The sequence below is a fragment of the Salmo salar genome, chromosome ssa24 (assembly GCF_905237065.1).
Source record: "Salmo salar chromosome ssa24, Ssal_v3.1, whole genome shotgun sequence".
Taxonomy (NCBI): domain Eukaryota; kingdom Metazoa; phylum Chordata; class Actinopteri; order Salmoniformes; family Salmonidae; genus Salmo; species Salmo salar.
The window spans coordinates 47,828,056-47,845,275 of record NC_059465.1 but is presented as its reverse complement, the minus strand read 5'-3'; the positions used below and the strand labels follow the sequence as shown (position 1 = coordinate 47,845,275).

The 17,220-nt window shown below is 46.4% G+C and overlaps 1 protein-coding gene across 1 annotated transcript in view; it reads left to right on the top strand.

Moving 5' to 3' along the window:
- Window positions 1-13,421, top strand: part of LOC106586007 (protein yippee-like 1) — a 34,368-nt gene extending 20,947 nt beyond the window's left edge. The window contains exons 3-5 of the mRNA XM_014172783.2: window positions 12,302-12,345; window positions 12,456-12,564; window positions 13,132-13,421. Coding sequence (XP_014028258.1) covers window positions 12,302-12,345; window positions 12,456-12,564; window positions 13,132-13,221 — 243 coding nt within the window. The 3' untranslated portion in view covers window positions 13,222-13,421. The remainder of the gene's footprint in view (window positions 1-12,301; window positions 12,346-12,455; window positions 12,565-13,131) is intronic.
- Window positions 13,422-17,220: the final 3,799 nt, after the last annotated feature.

The window sequence follows — 17,220 nt, the reverse complement described above, 5'->3', positions numbered from 1 at the left end:
CTTCAACCTAACCCTAAAACTAACCCAAGCTCCTAACCCTTAACCTAATTCTAACCTTAACCCTAAACCCTTAGAAATAACATTTAACCTTGTGGGGACCAACAAAATGTCCCCAGTTGGTCAAATTTAGTTCGTTAACTACTCTTATGGGGACTTCTGGTTCCCACAAGAATTGTTAAACACATCCACACACACACACACACACACACACACACACACACACACACACACACACACACACACACACTGTCGGGCACACCTGGCCAACCATGACAAACTCATCTTTAAACACAAACACTACAGCTGCATTCTGTTAGTGGCTTTGGATTTTCCATTTATATCTCAACGTCAGCACATTTAGAACGTGGGGGGCACCGATTGGTGCGTTAGTCAGTATGTGTTGTGCCTGTGCTGGTCCAGGTGATATTTAAGAGTTGCTGGCCCAGGTGATATTTAAGAGTGGCTGGCCCAGGTGATATTTAAGAGTGGCTGGCCCAGGTGATATTTAAGAGTGGCTGGCCCAGGTGATATTTAAGAGTGGCTGGCCCAGGTGATATTTAAGAGTGGCTGGCCCAGGTGATATTTAAGAGGGGCTGGCCCAGGTGATATTTAAGAGTGGCTGGCCCAGGTGATATTTAAGAGTGGCTGGCCCAGGTGATATTTAGAGTGGCTGGCCCAGGTGATATTTAAGAGTGGCTGGCCCAGGTGATATTTAAGAGTGGCTGGCCCAGGTGATATTTAAGAGTGGCTGGCCCAGGTGATATTTAAGAGTGGCTGGCCCAGGTGATATTTAAGAGTGGCCGGCCCAGGTGATATTTAAGAGTGGCCGGCCCAGGTGATATTTAAGAGTGGCCGGCCCAGGTGATATTTAAGAGTGGCCGGCCCAGGTGATATTTAAGAGTGGCCGGCCCAGGTGATATTTAAGAGTGGCTGGCCCAGGTGATATTTAGAGTGGCTGGCCCAGGTGATATTTAAGAGTGGCTGGCCCAGGTGATATTTGAGAGCTGCTGGCCCAGGTGATATTTAGAGTGGCTGGCCCAGGTGATATTTAAGAGCTGCTGGCCCAGGTGATATTTAAGAGGGGCTGGCCAGGTGTTATTTAAGAGGGGCTGGCCCAGGTGATATTTAAGAGTGGCTGGCCCAGGTGATATTTAAGAGTGGCTGGCCCAGGTGATATTTAAGAGTGGCTGGCCCAGGTGATATTTAAGAGCTGCTGGCCCAGGTGATATTTAAGACTGGCTGGCCCAGGTGATATTTAAGACTGGCTGGCCCAGGTGATATTTAAGACTGGCTGGCCCAGGTTATATTTAAGAGCTGCTGGCCCAGGTGATATTTAAGAGCGGCTGGCCCAGGTGATATTTAAGAGTGGCTGGCCCAGGTGATATTTAAGAGTGGCTGGCCCAGGTGATATTTAAGAGCTGCTGGCCCAGGTGATATTTAAGACTGGCTGGCCCAGGTGATATTTAAGAGTGGCTGGCCCAGGTGATCGTGTCGTAGTCAGCAGGTTTATATTGTAGTCGTGTCGTAGTCAGCAGGTTTATATTGTAGTCGTGTGTCGTAGTCAGCAGGTTTATATTGTAATCGTGTCGTAGTCAGCAGGTTTATATTGTAATCGTGTGTCGTAGTCAGCAGGTTTATATTGTAATCGTGTGTCGTAGTCAGCAGGTTTATATTGTAATCGTGTGTCGTAGTCAGCAGGTTTATATTGTAATCGTGTGTCGTAGTCAGCAGGTTTATATTGTAATCGTGTGTCGTAGTCAGCAGGTTTATATTGTAATCGTGTCGTAGTTAGCAGGTTTATATTGTAATCGTGTCGTAGTCAGCAGGTTTATATTGTAGTCGTGTCGTAGTCAGCAGGTTTATATTGTAATCGTGTCGTAGTCAGCAGGTTTATATTGTAGTCGTGTGTCGTAGTCAGCAGGTTTATATTGTAGTCGTGTCGTAATCAGCAGGTTTATATTGTAGTCGTGTCGTAGTCAGCAGGTTTATATTGTAATCGTGTCGTAGTCAGCAGGTTTATATTGTAATCGTGTCGTAGTCAGCAGGTTTATATTGTAATCGTGTCGTAGTCAGCAGGTTTATATTGTAGTCGTGTGTCGTAGTCAGCAGGTTTATATTGTAGTCGTGTGTCGTAGTCAGCAGGTTTATATTGTAATCGTGTGTCGTAGTCAGCAGGTTTATATTGTAGTCGTGTCGTAATCAGCAGGTTTATATTGTAGTCGTGTCGTAGTCAGCAGGTTTATATTGTAATCGTGTCGTAGTCAGCAGGTTTATATTGTAATCGTGTCGTAGTCAGCAGGTTTATATTGTAATCGTGTCGTAGTCAGCAGGTTTATATTGTAGTCGTGTGTCGTAGTCAGCAGGTTTATATTGTAGTCGTGTGTCGTAGTCAGCAGGTTTATATTGTAATCGTGTCGTAGTCAGCAGGTTTATATTGTAATCGTGTCGTAGTCAGCAGGTTTATATTGTAGTCGTGTCGTAGTCAGCAGGTTTATATTGTAGTCGTGTCGTAGTCATCAGGTTTATATTGTAATCGTGTCGTAGTCAGCAGGTTTATATTGTAATCGTGTCGTAGTCAGCAGGTTTATATTGTAATCGTGTCGTAGTCAGCAGGTTTATATTGTAATCGTGTCGTGGTCAGCAGGTTTATATTGTAATCGTGTCGTAGTCAGCAGGTTTATATTGTAGTCGTGTGTCGTAGTCAGCAGGTTTATATTGTAATCGTGTGTCGTAGTCAGCAGGTTTATATTGTAGTCGTGTCGTAGTCAGCAGGTTTATATTGTAGTCGTGTCGTAGTCAGCAGGTTTATATTGTAGTCGTGTCGTAGTCAGCAGGTTTATATTGTAGTCGTGTCGTAGTCAGCAGGTTTATATTGTAATCGTGTGTTGTAGTCAGCAGGTTTGTATTGTAATCGTGTCGTAGTCAGCAGGTTTATATTGTAATCGTGTCGTAGTCAGCAGGTTTATATTGTAATCGTGTCGTAGTCAGCAGGTTTATATTGTAATCGTGTGTCGTAGTCAGCAGGTTTATATTGTAGTCGTGTGTCGTAGTCAGCAGGTTTATATTGTAATCGTGTCGTAGTCAGCAGGTTTATATTGTAATCGTGTCGTAGTCAGCAGGTTTATATTGTAATCGTGTCGTAGTCAGCAGGTTTATATTGTAGTCGTGTCGTAGTCAGCAGGTTTATATTGTAATCGTGTCGTAGTCAGCAGGTTTATATTGTAGTCGTGTCGTAGTCAGCAGGTTTATATTGTAATCGTGTCGTAGTCAGCAGGTTTATATTGTAATCGTGTCGTAGTCAGCAGGTTTATATTGTAATCGTGTCGTAGTCAGCAGGTTTATATTGTAATCGTGTGTCGTAGTCAGCAGGTTTATATTGTAGTCGTGTGTCGTAGTCAGCAGGTTTATATTGTAATCGTGTCGTAGTCAGCAGGTTTATATTGTAGTCGTGTCGTAGTCAGCAGGTTTATATTGTAATCGTGTCGTAGTCAGCAGGTTTATATTGTAGTCGTGTCGTAGTCAGCAGGTTTATATTGTAATCGTGTCGTAGTCAGCAGGTTTATATTGTAGTCGTGTCGTAGTCAGCAGGTTTATATTGTAATCGTGTCGTAGTCAGCAGGTTTATATTGTAATCGTGTCGTAGTCAGCAGGTTTATATTGTAGTCGTGTCGTAGTCAGCAGGTTTATATTGTAATCGTGTGTCGTAGTCAGCAGGTTTATATTGTAGTCGTGTGTCGTAGTCAGCAGGTTTATATTGTAGTCGTGTCGTAGTCAGCAGGTTTATATTGTAATCGTGTCGTAGTCAGCAGGTTTATATTGTAGTCGTGTGTCGTAGTCAGCAGGTTTATATTGTAATCGTGTCGTAGTCAGCAGGTTTATATTGTAGTCGTGTGTCGTAGTCAGCAGGTTTATATTGTAATCGTGTCGTAGTCAGCAGGTTTATATTGTAATCGTGTGTCGTAGTCAGCAGGTTTATATTGTAGTCGTGTGTCGTAGTCAGCAGGTTTATATTGTAATCGTGTGTCGTAGTCAGCAGGTTTATATTGTAATCGTGTCGTAGTCAGCAGGTTTATATTGTAATCGTGTCGTAGTCAGCAGGTTTATATTGTAATCGTCTCGTAGTCAGCAGGTTTATATTGTCGTCGGTGTCGTAGTCAGCAGGTTTATATTGTAATCGTGTCGTAGTCAGCAGGTTTATATTGTAATCGTGTCGTAGTCAGCAGGTTTATATTGTAATCGTGTCGTAGTCAGCAGGTTTATATTGTAGTCGTGTCGTAGTCAGCAGGTTTATATAGTAATCGTGTCGTAGTCAGCAGGTTTATATTGTAATCGTGTCGTAGTCAGCAGGTTTATATTGTAATCGTGTCGTAGTCAGCAGGTTTATATTGTAATCGTGTCGTAGTCAGCAGGTTTATATTGTAGTCGTGTGTCGTAGTCAGCAGGTTTATATTGTAATCGTGTCGTAGTCAGCAGGTTTATATTGTAATCGGTGTCGTAGTCAGCAGGTTTATATTGTAATCGTGTCGTAGTCAGCAGGTTTATATTGTAGTCGTGTCGTAGTCAGCAGGTTTATATTGTAATCGTGTCGTAGTCAGCAGGTTTATATTGTAGTCGTGTGTCGTAGTCAGCAGGTTTATATTGTAATCGTGTCGTAGTCAGCAGGTTTATATTGTAGTCGTGTGTCGTAGTCAGCAGGTTTATATTGTAATCGTGTCGTAGTCAGCAGGTTTATATTGTAATCGTGTCGTAGTCAGCAGGTTTATATTGTAATCGTGTCGTAGTCAGCAGGTTTATATTGTAGTCGTGTCGTAGTCAGCAGGTTTATATTGTAATCGTGTCGTAGTCAGCAGGTTTATATTGTAGTCGTGTCGTAGTCAGCAGGTTTATATTGTAATCGTGTCGTAGTCAGCAGGTTCATATTGTAATCGTGTCGTAGTCAGCAGGTTCATATTGTAATCGTGTCGTAGTCAGCAGGTTTATATTGTAATCGTGTCGTAGTCAGCAGGTTTATATTGTAGTCGTGTCGTAGTCAGCAGGTGTATATTGTAGTCGTGTGTCGTAGTCAGCAGGTTCATATTGTAATCGTGTCGTAGTCAGCAGGTTTATATTGTAATCGTGTCGTAGTCAGCAGGTTTATATTGTAGTCGTGTGTCGTAGTCAGCAGGTTTATATTGTAATCGTGTCGTAGTCAGCAGGTTTATATTGTAATCGTGTCGTAGTCAGCAGGTTTATATTGTAATCGTGTCGTAGTCAGCAGGTTTATATTGTAATCGTGTGTCGTAGTCAGCAGGTTTATATTGTAGTCGTGTGTCGTAGTCAGCAGGTTTATATTGTAATCGTGTCGTAGTCAGCAGGTTTATATTGTAGTCGTGTCGTAGTCAGCAGGTTTATATTGTAGTCGTGTCGTAGTCAGCAGGTTTATATTGTAATCGTGTCGTAGTCAGCAGGTTTATATTGTAGTCGTGTCGTAGTCAGCAGGTTTATATTGTAATCGTGTCGTAGTCAGCAGGTTTATATTGTAATCGTGTCGTAGTCAGCAGGTTTATATTGTAGTCGTGTGTCGTAGTCAGCAGGTTTATATTGTAATCGTGTCGTAGTCAGCAGGTTTATATTGTAATCGTGTCGTAGTCAGCAGGTTTATATTGTAATCGTGTCGTAGTCAGCAGGTTTATATTGTAATCGTGTCGTAGTCAGCAGGTTTATATTGTAATCGTCTCGTAGTCAGCAGGTTTATATTGTCGTCGTGTCGTAGTCAGCAGGTTTATATTGTAATCGTGTCGTAGTCAGCAGGTTTATATTGTAATCGTGTCGTAGTCAGCAGGTTTATATTGTAATCGTGTCGTAGTCAGCAGGTTTATATTGTAGTCGTGTCGTAGTCAGCAGGTTTATATTGTAGTCGTGTCGTAGTCAGCAGGTTTATATTGTAGTCGTGTCGTAGTCAGCAGGTTTATATTGTAATCGTGTCGTAGTCAGCAGGTTTATATTGTAGTCGTGTCGTAGTCAGCAGGTTTATATTGTAATCGTGTCGTAGTCAGCAGGTTTATATTGTAGTCGTGTCGTAGTCAGCAGGTTTATATTGTAGTCGTGTCGTAGTCAGCAGGTTTATATTGTAATCGTGTCGTAGTCATCAGGTTTATATTGTAGTCGTGTCGTAGTCAGCAGGTTTATATTGTAATCGTGTCGTAGTCAGCAGGTTTATATTGTAGTCGTGTGTCGTAGTCAGCAGGTTTATATTGTAATCGTGTCGTAGTCAGCAGGTTTATATTGTAATCGTGTCGTAGTCAGCAGGTTTATATTGTAGTCGTGTCGTAGTCAGCAGGTTTATATTGTAATCTCCTTGTCCTTTTCCCCTCCTCTTCCCACCATGCCCACTTCTCTCCAGACACTCCTAGTTCCCCCTCTTCACAGGGCCCTGGCCACCTATTACTGAGTTCATGGATGAACTCTTGCCAAAACTCAGAGGAATGAATGACTTCAAGAGGAGGATTTATGGACCACAGGGAATTTAACAACTTTATCTGTTGTTGCTCAGACATTTCAGATGCAGCGTTTCCGCTAAACTGCGCCGCAGCGACCCGTTACTGCCAAGCAGAAATATCAACCCACAGAGAGAAGCACGAGATTTAACTGTCTAGAGAAGTGCTCACCACCTGGTCGATCGCGATCGACTGGTCCATCTCCAAGGCATTCCTAATCGATCTCCAAACATCTCTGTTTAAAAGCCAATGATAAAGTCTTGCATTCCTATGTTTTGCTTATTCGTCTAGGGCTGTTGATGGTAGGTGCACCTGATTCACCTGCCCTGCACGCCAGGCAGGCAAACTGTTGCCATTTTGAACCATGTAATGTGTCTGAAGGCACAAACTCTGCCTTCCCGTTGGGCCCATAGATCAAATCAAGTGCACTAAGGCCAATCAGATGCCTCAGATTACCGTGTCTGCAGTAACGTGCCGCTGGCCAATCAGATGGCTCAGATTACCGTGTCTGCAGTAACGTACCGCTGGCCAATCAGATGGCTCAGATTACCATGTCTGCAGTAACGTGCCGCTGGCCAATCAGATGGCTCAGATTACCGTGTCTGCAGTAACGTGCCGCTGGCCAATCAGATGGCTCAGATTACCATGTCTGCAGTAACGTGCCGCTGGCCAATCAGATGGCTCAGATTACCATGTCTGCAGTAACGTGCCGCTGGCCAATCAGATGGCTCAGATTACCATGTCTGCAGTAACGTACCGCTGGCCAATCAGATGGCTCAGATTACCGTGTCTGCAGTAACGTACCGCTGGCCAATCAGATGCCTCAGATTACCGTGTCTGCAGTAACGTGCCGCTGGCCAATCCACACAATCCCCCATAATGACAAAGCGAAAACATGTTTTTAGAATACTTTTTTTTTTCGTGCAAATTTAATAAAAATACAAAACAGAAATACCTTAATTACATGAGTATTCAGACCCTTCGCTATGAGGTTCGAAATTGAGCTCAGGTGCATCCTGTTTCCATTGATCTTCCTTGAGATGTTTCTACAACTTGGAAACCACCCGTGGTAAATTCAATTGATTGGACATGATTTGGAAAGGCACACACCTGTCTATATAAGGGTCCCACAGTTGACAGTGCATGTCAAAGTATAAACCAAGTCATGTGTTCGAAGGAATTGTCCGTAGAGCTCCGAGACAGGATTGTGTCGGGGCACAGATCTGGAGAAGGGTACCAAAACATTTTTGCAGCGTTGAAGGTCCCCAAGAACACAGTGGCCTCCATCATTCTTAAATGGAAGAAGTTTGGAACCACCAAGACTCTTCCTAGAGCTGGCCCGCCCGGCCAAACTGAGCAATCGGGGGAGAAGGGCCTTGGTCAGGGATGTGACCAAGAACCAAATGGTCACTCTGACAGAGCTCCAGAGTTCCTCTGTGGAGATGGGAGAACCTTCCAGAAGGACAACCATCTCTGCAGCACTCCACCAATCAGGCTTTCAGGATAGTGGCCAGACGGAAGCCACTCCTCAGTAAAAGGCACATGACAGCCCACTTGGAGTTTGCCAAAAGTCACCAAAAGGACTCTCAGACCATGAGAAACAAGATTCTCTGGTCTGATCAAATCAAGATTGAAGTCTTTGGCCTGAATGCCAAGCGTCACATCTGGAGGAAACCTGACACCAAATCAAATCAAATGTAATGTTATTGGTCACTGTCACGGGCGTCATATAAAGGGGACCAGTGTGTTGATAGTTCCACATTTTATTTACTCTGTGGAACTCATGCAATACATAAAAATAACTGAATAGACAAAAAACAACAAACCGTGACGCAGAGGAGAACAAACACTACTCACAAATAATCACCCACAAAACCCAGGAAGAAAAACCCCTACTTAAATATGATCTCCAATTAGAGGCAACCCAAAAAACAATAACATAGAAATAGAAAAACTAGAACTTAAACATAGAAATAGAAAACCACCCAAAACACCCCCTGTCACGCCCTGACCTACTCTACTATAGAAAATGACATCTAACAAGGGTCAGGACGTGACAGTCACATACACATGGTTAGCAGGTGTTAATGCGAGTGTAGCGAAATGCTTGCGCTTCTAGTTCCGACAGTGCAGTAATATCTAACACGTAATCGAACATTCCCCCAACAACTACCTAATACACACACATCTAAAGGGGTGAATGAGAATATGTACATATAAATATATGGATGAGCGATGGCTGAGCGGCATAGGCAAGGTGCAATAGATGGTATAAAATACAGTATATACATATGATATGAGTAATGTAAGATATGTCAACATTATTAAAGTGGCATTGTTTAAAGCGACTAGTGATCGATTTATTAAAGTGGCCAGTGATTGGGTCTCAATGTAGGCAGCAGCCTCTCTGTGTTAGTGATGGCTGTTTAACAGTCTGATGGTCTGGAGATAGAAGCTGTTTTTCAGTCTGATGGTCTGGAGATAGAAGCTGTTTTTCAGTCTGATGGCCTGGAGATAGAAGCTGTTTATCAGTCTGATGGCCTGGAGATAGAAGCTGTTTAACAGTCTGATGGTCTGGAGATAGAAGCTGTTTTTCAGTCTGATGGCCTGGAGATAGAAGCTGTTTAACAGTCTGATGGCCTGGAGATAGAAGCTGTTTATCAGTCTGATGGTCTGGAGATAGAAGCTGTTTATCAGTCTGATGGTCTGGAGATAGAAGCTGTTTATCAGTCTGATGGCCTGGAGATAGAAGCTGTTTAACAGTCTGATGGCCTGGAGATAGAAGCTGTTTATCAGTCTGATGGCCTTGAGATAGAAGCTGTTTATCAGTCTGATGGTCTGGAGATAGAAGCTGTTTATCAGTCTGATGGCCTGGAGATAGAAGCTGTTTATCAGTCTGATGGTCTGGAGATAGAAGCTGTTTAACAGTCTGATGGCCTGGAGATAGAAGCTGTTTATCAGTCTGATGGCCTTGAGATAGAAGCTGTTTTTCAGTCTGATGGCCTGGAGATAGAAGCTGTTTATCAGTCTGATGGTCTGGAGATAGAAGCTGTTTATCAGTCTGATGGCCTGGAGATAGAAGCTGTTTATCAGTCTGATGGCCTGGAGATAGAAGCTGTTTAACAGTCTGATGGTCTGGAGATAGAAGCTGTTTATCAGTCTGATGGTCTGGAGATAGAAGCTGTTTAACAGTCTGATGGCCTGGAGATAGAAGCTGTTTATCAGTCTGATGGCCTGGAGATAGAAGCTGTTTAACAGTCTGATGGCCTTGAGATAGAAGCTGTTTTTCAGTCTGATGGCCTGGAGATAGAAGCTGTTTATCAGTCTGATGGTCTGGAGATAGAAGCTGTTTAACAGTCTGATGGCCTGGAGATAGAAGCTGTTTATCAGTCTGATGGCCTGGAGATAGAAGCTGTTTATCAGTCTGATGGTCTGGAGATAGAAGCTGTTTAACAGTCTGATGTCCTGGAGATAGAAGCTGTTTTTCAGTCTCTCTGTCCCAGCTTTGATGCACCTGTACTGACCTCGCCTTCTGGATGATAGCAGGGTGAACAGGCAGTGGCTCGGGTTGAGAAAACCAGGGTCTCCAGCTTGATGATGAGCTCGGAGGTTGTTGAATGCTGAGCTGTATGAACAGCACTGTTACATAGGTATTCCTCTTGTCCAGATGGGATAGGGCAGTGTGATGACGATTGTATCATCTGTGGACCTGTTGGGGTGGTAAAGTGAAGTGGGTCTAGGGTGGCCGGTAAAGTGGATGTGATATGATCCTTGACTTGTCTCTCAAGCACTTCATGATGACAGAAGTGAGTGCTATGGGGTGATAGTCATTTAGTTCAGTTACCTTCGCTTTCTTGGGTACAAGAACAATGGTGGCCATCTTGAAGCATGTGGGACAGCAGACTGGGATAGGGAGAGATTCAATATGTCCGTAAACACTCCAGTCAGTTGGTCTGCGTATGCTCTGAGGACGCGGCCGGGGATGCCGTCTGGGCCAGCAGCCTTGCGAGGATTAACACGTTTAAATGTTTTACTCACGTCGGCCACGAAGAAGGAGAGGGGGGTGCTGCCCTTGTTAGTGGGCTGCCACGGAGTGCAGTAAACGGAGCTCAGGATGCTGCAAATACTGCGTCCAAAATAATATAGTCGATTGCACTTTTAAAACTGCCATCTTTTTTTGTAAGAGAACATTCAGTATTCAGCAGCACTCTAGGATGACGTCAGTTTGAGATCCACAAACACCAGAACAATAGCAGTGTGCTGGAGTTGGTTTCTTTTATTACAGTTTTTCCTCTCTGCATCTTGAACTATGTATGGTGTGTTTACAGATGTATGGTGTGTTTACAGATGTGTTTACAGATGTATGGTGTGTTTACAGATGTATGGTGTGTTTACAGATGTATGGTGTGTTTACAGACGTATGGTGTGTTTACAGGTGTATGGTGTGTTTACAGGTGTATGGTGTGTTTACAGACGTATGGTGTGTTTACAGACGTATGGTGTGTTTACAGATGTATGGTTTGTTTACAGATGTATGGTGTGTTTACAGTGTGTTTACAGGTGTGTGGTGTGTTTACAGTGTGTTTACAGATGTATGGTGTGTTTACAGATGTATGGTGTGTTTACAGTGTGTTTACAGGTGTGTGGTGTGTTTACAGTGTGTTTACAGGTGTATGGTGTGTTTACAGTGTGTTCACAGATGTATGGTGCGTTTACAGATGTATGGTGTGTTTACAGTGTGTTTACAGGTGTATGGTGCGTTTACAGATGTATGGTGTGTTTACAGTGTGTTTACAGGTGTATGGTGTGTTTACAGTGTGTTTACAGATGTATGGTGTGTTTACAGATGTGTGGTGTGTTTACAGTGTGTTTACAGATGTATGGTGTGTTTACAGATGTATGGTGTGTTTACAGGTGTATGGTGTGTTTACAGTGTGTTTACAGGTCTATGGTGTGTTTACAGTGTGTTTACAGGTGTATGGTGTGTTTACAGTGTGTTTACAGACGTATGGTGTGTTTACAGATGTATGGTGTGTTTACAGTGTGTTTACAGGTGTATGGTGTGTTTACAGGTGTATGGTGTGTTTACAGTGTGTTTACAGGTGTATGGTGTGTTTACAGGTGTATGGTGTGTTTACAGTGTGTTTACAGGTGTATGGTGTGTTTACAGTGTGTTTACAGATGTATGGTGTGTTTACAGGTGTATGGTGTGTTTACAGGTGTATGGTGTGTTTACAGTGTGTTTACAGGTGTATGGTGTGTTTACAGGTGTATGGTGTGTTTACACTATGTTTACAGATGTATGGTGTGTTTACAGGTGTATGGTGTGTTTACAGGTGTATGGTGTGTTTACAGACGTATGGTGTGTTTACAGTGTGTTTACAGGTGTATGGTGTGTTTACAGGTGTATGGTGTGTTTACAGTGTGTTTACAGATGTATGGTGTGTTTACAGGTGTATGGTGTGTTTACAGTGTGTTTACAGATGTATGGTGTGTTTACAGGTGTATGGTGTGTTTACAGGTGTATGGTGTGTTTACAGTGTGTTTACAGGTGTATGGTGTGTTTACAGGTGTATGGTGTGTTTACAGTGTGTTTACAGGTGTATGGTGTGTTTACAGATGTATGGTGTGTTTACAGACGTATGGTGTGTTTACAGACGTATGGTGTGTTTACAGATGTATGGTGTGTTTACAGACGTATGGTGTGTTTACAGTGTGTTTACAGGTGTATGGTATGTTTACAGGTGTGTGGTGTGTTTACAGACGTATGGTGTGTTTTCGGGCCTCAGTCTATCCTCAGGGATTCTTTTCTCTTTCTGTTCCAGTCATTCCAAGGCAGCCAGGGAAGAGCCTACCTCTTCAACTCTGTGTAAGTAAGCTGTAATAACTCATTGGGCTCAGCTGAAAAGTTGCAAAGCCAGAAGTACAATTGTCTGTTTAAAAAGTAATTTTAAAAGTAACTTTAACCCTCTCCCTCAGTGTTAACGTGGGCTGTGGGCCGGCCGAGGAGAGGGTTCTCCTGACAGGTTTACATGCCGTCGCTGACATCTACTGTGAAAACTGTAAAACCACTCTGGGCTGGAAATACGTAAGCCACCTAACTGTACATACCGCTCAAACCAAACCCAACGTACAGCACTAGTAACAGTGTCGCACACAACAATCAACCCACTTCGTCCAGTTAAAATGATTATTCAGACTTGTTCGAGCATAGAAGTCGAAGAGAAATGAACAACTATCCCACATCTCTAGTGGTTGAGTCTCTGTGTTGCCTTACAACGAAATGTTGAATGTCAGGCGTCGCTCCACAATCTGGCGACTGAGACACCCTTTAAACCTCCCCCTGTGCTCCTTTGAGATCCGTCACTGAGATCTCTTCTCCGATCCACGGTAGACAACATAATGGGCAGCTGGGCGTTTTTATACAGGACCCTCCCAAAGCATGATGGGATGTTTTAATTGCTTAATTAACTCACGAACCACACCTGTGTGGAAGCACCAGCTTTCGTTATACTTCGTATCCCTCGTTTACTCTCGCGTTTCCTTTATTTTGGCGGTAATCTGTACATGGCTGTGTTAAGAGTTGTAGAGGTTGTTGTCTGACTGTATGGAGTGTCTGCTAAACGTCATGCTGTTGTTGTCTTCTCTCCTCCAGGAACATGCGTTTGAGAGCAGCCAGAAGTATAAAGAGGGGAAGTTCATCATTGAGCTGACTCACATGATCAAGGACAACGGCTGGGAGTGACTTCACTTCCCGTGACATCACGTCCTGCTACCGCCCCTTTAATGACCTCTGACCTATCAAAGCTCTATCGGACTTCACTGAGCAACAATCAATCACCTGTTGAACTGGAGAGAGGAGGAGCCTGTTGAACCGGAGAGAGGAGGAGCAGCCTGTTAAACTGGAGAGAGGAGGAGCAGCCTGTTGAACTGGAGAGAGGAGGAGCAGCCTGTTGAACTGGAGAGAGGAGGAGGAGCCTGTTGAACTGGAGAGAGGAGGAGCAGCCTGTTGAACTGGAGAGAGGTGGAGCAGCCTGTTGAACTGGAGAGAGGAGGAGCAGCCTGTTGAACTGGAGAGAGGAGGAGGAGCCTGTTGAACTGGAGAGAGGAGGAGGAGCCTGTTGAACTGGAGAGAGGAGGAGCCTGTTGAACTGGAGAGAGGAGGAGCCTGTTGAACTGGAGAGAGGAGGAGCAGCCTGTTGAACTGGAGAGAGGAGGAGCAGCCTGTTGAACTGGAGAGAGGAGGAGCCTGTTGAACTGGAGAGAGGAGCAGCCTGTTGAACTGGAGAGAGGAGGAGCCTGTTGAACTGGAGAGAGGAGCAGCCTGTTGAACTGGAGAGAGGAGCAGCCTGTTGAACTGGAGAGAGGAGGAGCAGCCTGTTGAACTGGAGAGAGGAGGAGCAGCCTGTTGAACTGGAGAGAGGAGGAGGAGCCTGTTGAACTGGAGAGAGGAGGAGGAGCCTGTTGAACTGGAGAGAGGAGGAGCCTGTTGAACTGGAGAGAGGAGGAGCCTGTTGAACTGGAGAGAGGAGGAGGAGCCTGTTGAACTGGAGAGAGGAGGAGCCTGTTGAACTGGAGAGAGGAGGAGCAGCCTGTTGAACTGGAGAGAGGAGGAGCAGCCTGTTGAACTGGAGAGAGGAGGAGCCTGTTGAACTGGAGAGAGGAGCAGCCTGTTGAACTGGAGAGAGGAGGAGCCTGTTGAACTGGAGAGAGGAGCAGCCTGTTGAACTGGAGAGAGGAGCAGCCTGTTGAACTGGAGAGAGGAGGAGCAGCCTGTTGAACTGGAGAGAGGAGGAGCAGCCTGTTGAACTGGAGAGAGGAGGAGGAGCCTGTTGAACTGGAGAGAGGAGGAGGAGCCTGTTGAACTGGAGAGAGGAGGAGCCTGTTGAACTGGAGAGAGGAGGAGCCTGTTGAACTGGAGAGAGGAGGAGCCTGTTGAACTGGAGAGAGGAGGAGGAGCCTGTTGAACTGGAGAGAGGAGCAGCATCTTGAACTGGAGAGAGGAGGAGCCTGTTGAACTGGAGAGAGGAGGAGCAGCCTGTTGAACTGGAGAGAGGAGGAGCAGCCTGTTGAACTGGAGAGAGGAGGAGCCTGTTGAACTGGAGAGAGGAGGAGCCTGTTGAACTGGAGAGAGGAGGAGCAGCCTGTTGAACTGGAGAGAGGAGGAGCAGCCTGTTGAACTGGAGAGAGGAGGAGGAGCCTGTTGAACTGGAGAGAGGAGGAGCCTGTTTAACTGGAGAGAGGAGGAGGAGCCTGTTGAACTGGAGAGAGGAGGAGCAGCCTGTTGAACTGGAGAGAGGAGGAGCCTGTTGAACTGGAGAGAGGAGGAGCAGCCTGTTTAACTGGAGAGAGGAGGAGCAGCCTGTTTAACTGGAGAGAGGAGGAGCAGCCTGTTGAACTGGAGAGAGGAGCAGCCTGTTGAACTGGAGAGAGGAGGAGCAGCCTGTTGAACTGGAGAGAGGAGGAGGAGCCTGTTGAACTGGAGAGAGGAGGAGCCTGTTGAACTGGAGAGAGGAGGAGCCTGTTGAACTGGAGAGAGGAGGAGGAGCCTGTTGAACTGGAGAGAGGAGGAGGAGCCTGTTGAACTGGAGAGAGGAGGAGCCTGTTGAACTGGAGAGAGGAGGAGGAGCCTGTTGAACTGGAGAGAGGAGGAGGAGCCTGTTGAACTGGAGAGAGGAGCAGCCTGTTGAACTGGAGAGAGGAGGAGGAGCCTGTTGAACTGGAGAGAGGAGGAGGAGCCTGTTGAACTGGAGAGAGGAGGAGCAGCCTGTTGAACTGGAGAGAGGAGGAGCCTGTTGAACTGGAGAGAGGAGCAGCCTGTTGAACTGGAGAGAGGAGCAGCCTGTTGAACTGGAGAGAGGAGGAGCAGCCTGTTGAACTGGAGAGAGGAGGAGCAGCCTGTTGAACTGGAGAGAGGAGGAGCCTGTTGAACTGGAGAGAGGAGGAGCAGCCTGTTGAACTGGAGAGAGGAGGAGGAGCCTGTTGAACTGGAGAGAGGAGGAGCCTGTTGAACTGGAGAGAGGAGGCGCCTGTTGAACTGGAGAGAGGAGGAGCAGCCTGTTGAACTGGAGAGAGGAGGAGGAGCCTGTTGAACTGGAGAGAGGAGGAGGAGCCTGTTGAACTGGAGAGAGGAGCAGCCTGTTGAACTGGAGAGAGGAGGAGCAGCCTGTTGAACTGGAGAGAGGAGGAGGAGCCTGTTGAACTGGAGAGAGGGGGAGGAGCCTGTTGAACTGGAGAGAGGAGGAGGAGCCTGTTGAACTGGAGAGAGGAGCAGCCTGTTGAACTGGAGAGAGGAGGAGCCTGTTGAACTGGAGAGAGGAGGAGGAGGCTGTTGAACTGGAGAGAGGAGCAGCCTGTTGAACTGGAGAGAGGAGGAGCCTGTTGAACTGGAGAGAGGAGGAGCAGCCTGTTGAACTGGAGAGAGGAGCAGCCTGTTGAACTGGAGAGAGGAGGAGCCTGTTGAACTGGAGAGAGGAGCAGCCTGTTGAACTGGAGAGAGGAGGAGGAGCCTGTTGAACTGGAGAGAGGAGCAGCCTGTTGAACTGGAGAGAGGAGCAGCCTGTTGAACTGGAGAGAGGAGGAGCCTGTTGAACTGGAGAGAGGAGGAGCCTGTTGAACTGGAGAGAGGAGGAGCCTGTTGAACTGGAGAGAGGAGGAGCCTGTTGAACTGGAGAGAGGAGGAGCAGCCTGTTGAACTGGAGAGAGGAGCAGCCTGTTGAACTGGAGAGAGGAGGAGCCTGTTGAACTGGAGAGAGGAGGAGCCTGTTGAACTGGAGAGAGGAGGAGCCTGTTGAACTGGAGAGAGGAGGAGCAGCCTGTTGAACTGGAGAGAGGAGGAGGAGCCTGTTGAACTGGAGAGAGGAGGAGGAGCCTGTTGAACTGGAGAGAGGAGGAGGAGCCTGTTGAACTGGAGAGAGGAGGAGCCTGTTGAACTGGAGAGAGGAGGAGCCTGTTGAACTGGAGAGAGGAGGAGGAGCCTGTTGAACTGGAGAGAGGAGGAGGAGCCTGTTGAACTGGAGAGAGGAGGAGCCTGTTGAACTGGAGAGAGGAGGAGGAGCCTGTTGAACTGGAGAGAGGAGGAGGAGCCTGTTGAACTGGAGAGGGAGCAGCCTGTTGAACTGGAGAGAGGAGGAGGAGCCTGTTGAACTGGAGAGAGGAGGAGGAGCCTGTTGAACTGGAGAGAGGAGGAGCAGCCTGTTGAACTGGAGAGAGGAGGAGCCTGTTGAACTGGAGAGAGGAGCAGCCTGTTGAACTGGAGAGAGGAGCAGCCTGTTGAACTGGAGAGAGGAGGAGCAGCCTGTTGAACTGGAGAGAGGAGGAGCAGCCTGTTGAACTGGAGAGAGGAGGAGCCTGTTGAACTGGAGAGAGGAGGAGCAGCCTGTTGAACTGGAGAGAGGAGGAGGAGCCTGTTGAACTGGAGAGAGGAGGAGCCTGTTGAACTGGAGAGAGGAGGCGCCTGTTGAACTGGAGAGAGGAGGAGCAGCCTTTTGAACTGGAGAGAGGAGGAGGAGCCTGTTGAACTGGAGAGAGGAGGAGGAGCCTGTTGAACTGGAGAGAGGAGGAGCCTGTTGAACTGGAGAGAGGAGCAGCCTGTTGAACTGGAGAGAGGAGGAGCAGCCTGTTGAACTGGAGAGAGGAGGAGGAGCCTGTTGAACTGGAGAGAGGGGGAGGAGCCTGTTGAACTGGAGAGAGGAGGAGGAGCCTGTTGAACTGGAGAGAGGAGCAGCCTGTTGAACTGGAGAGA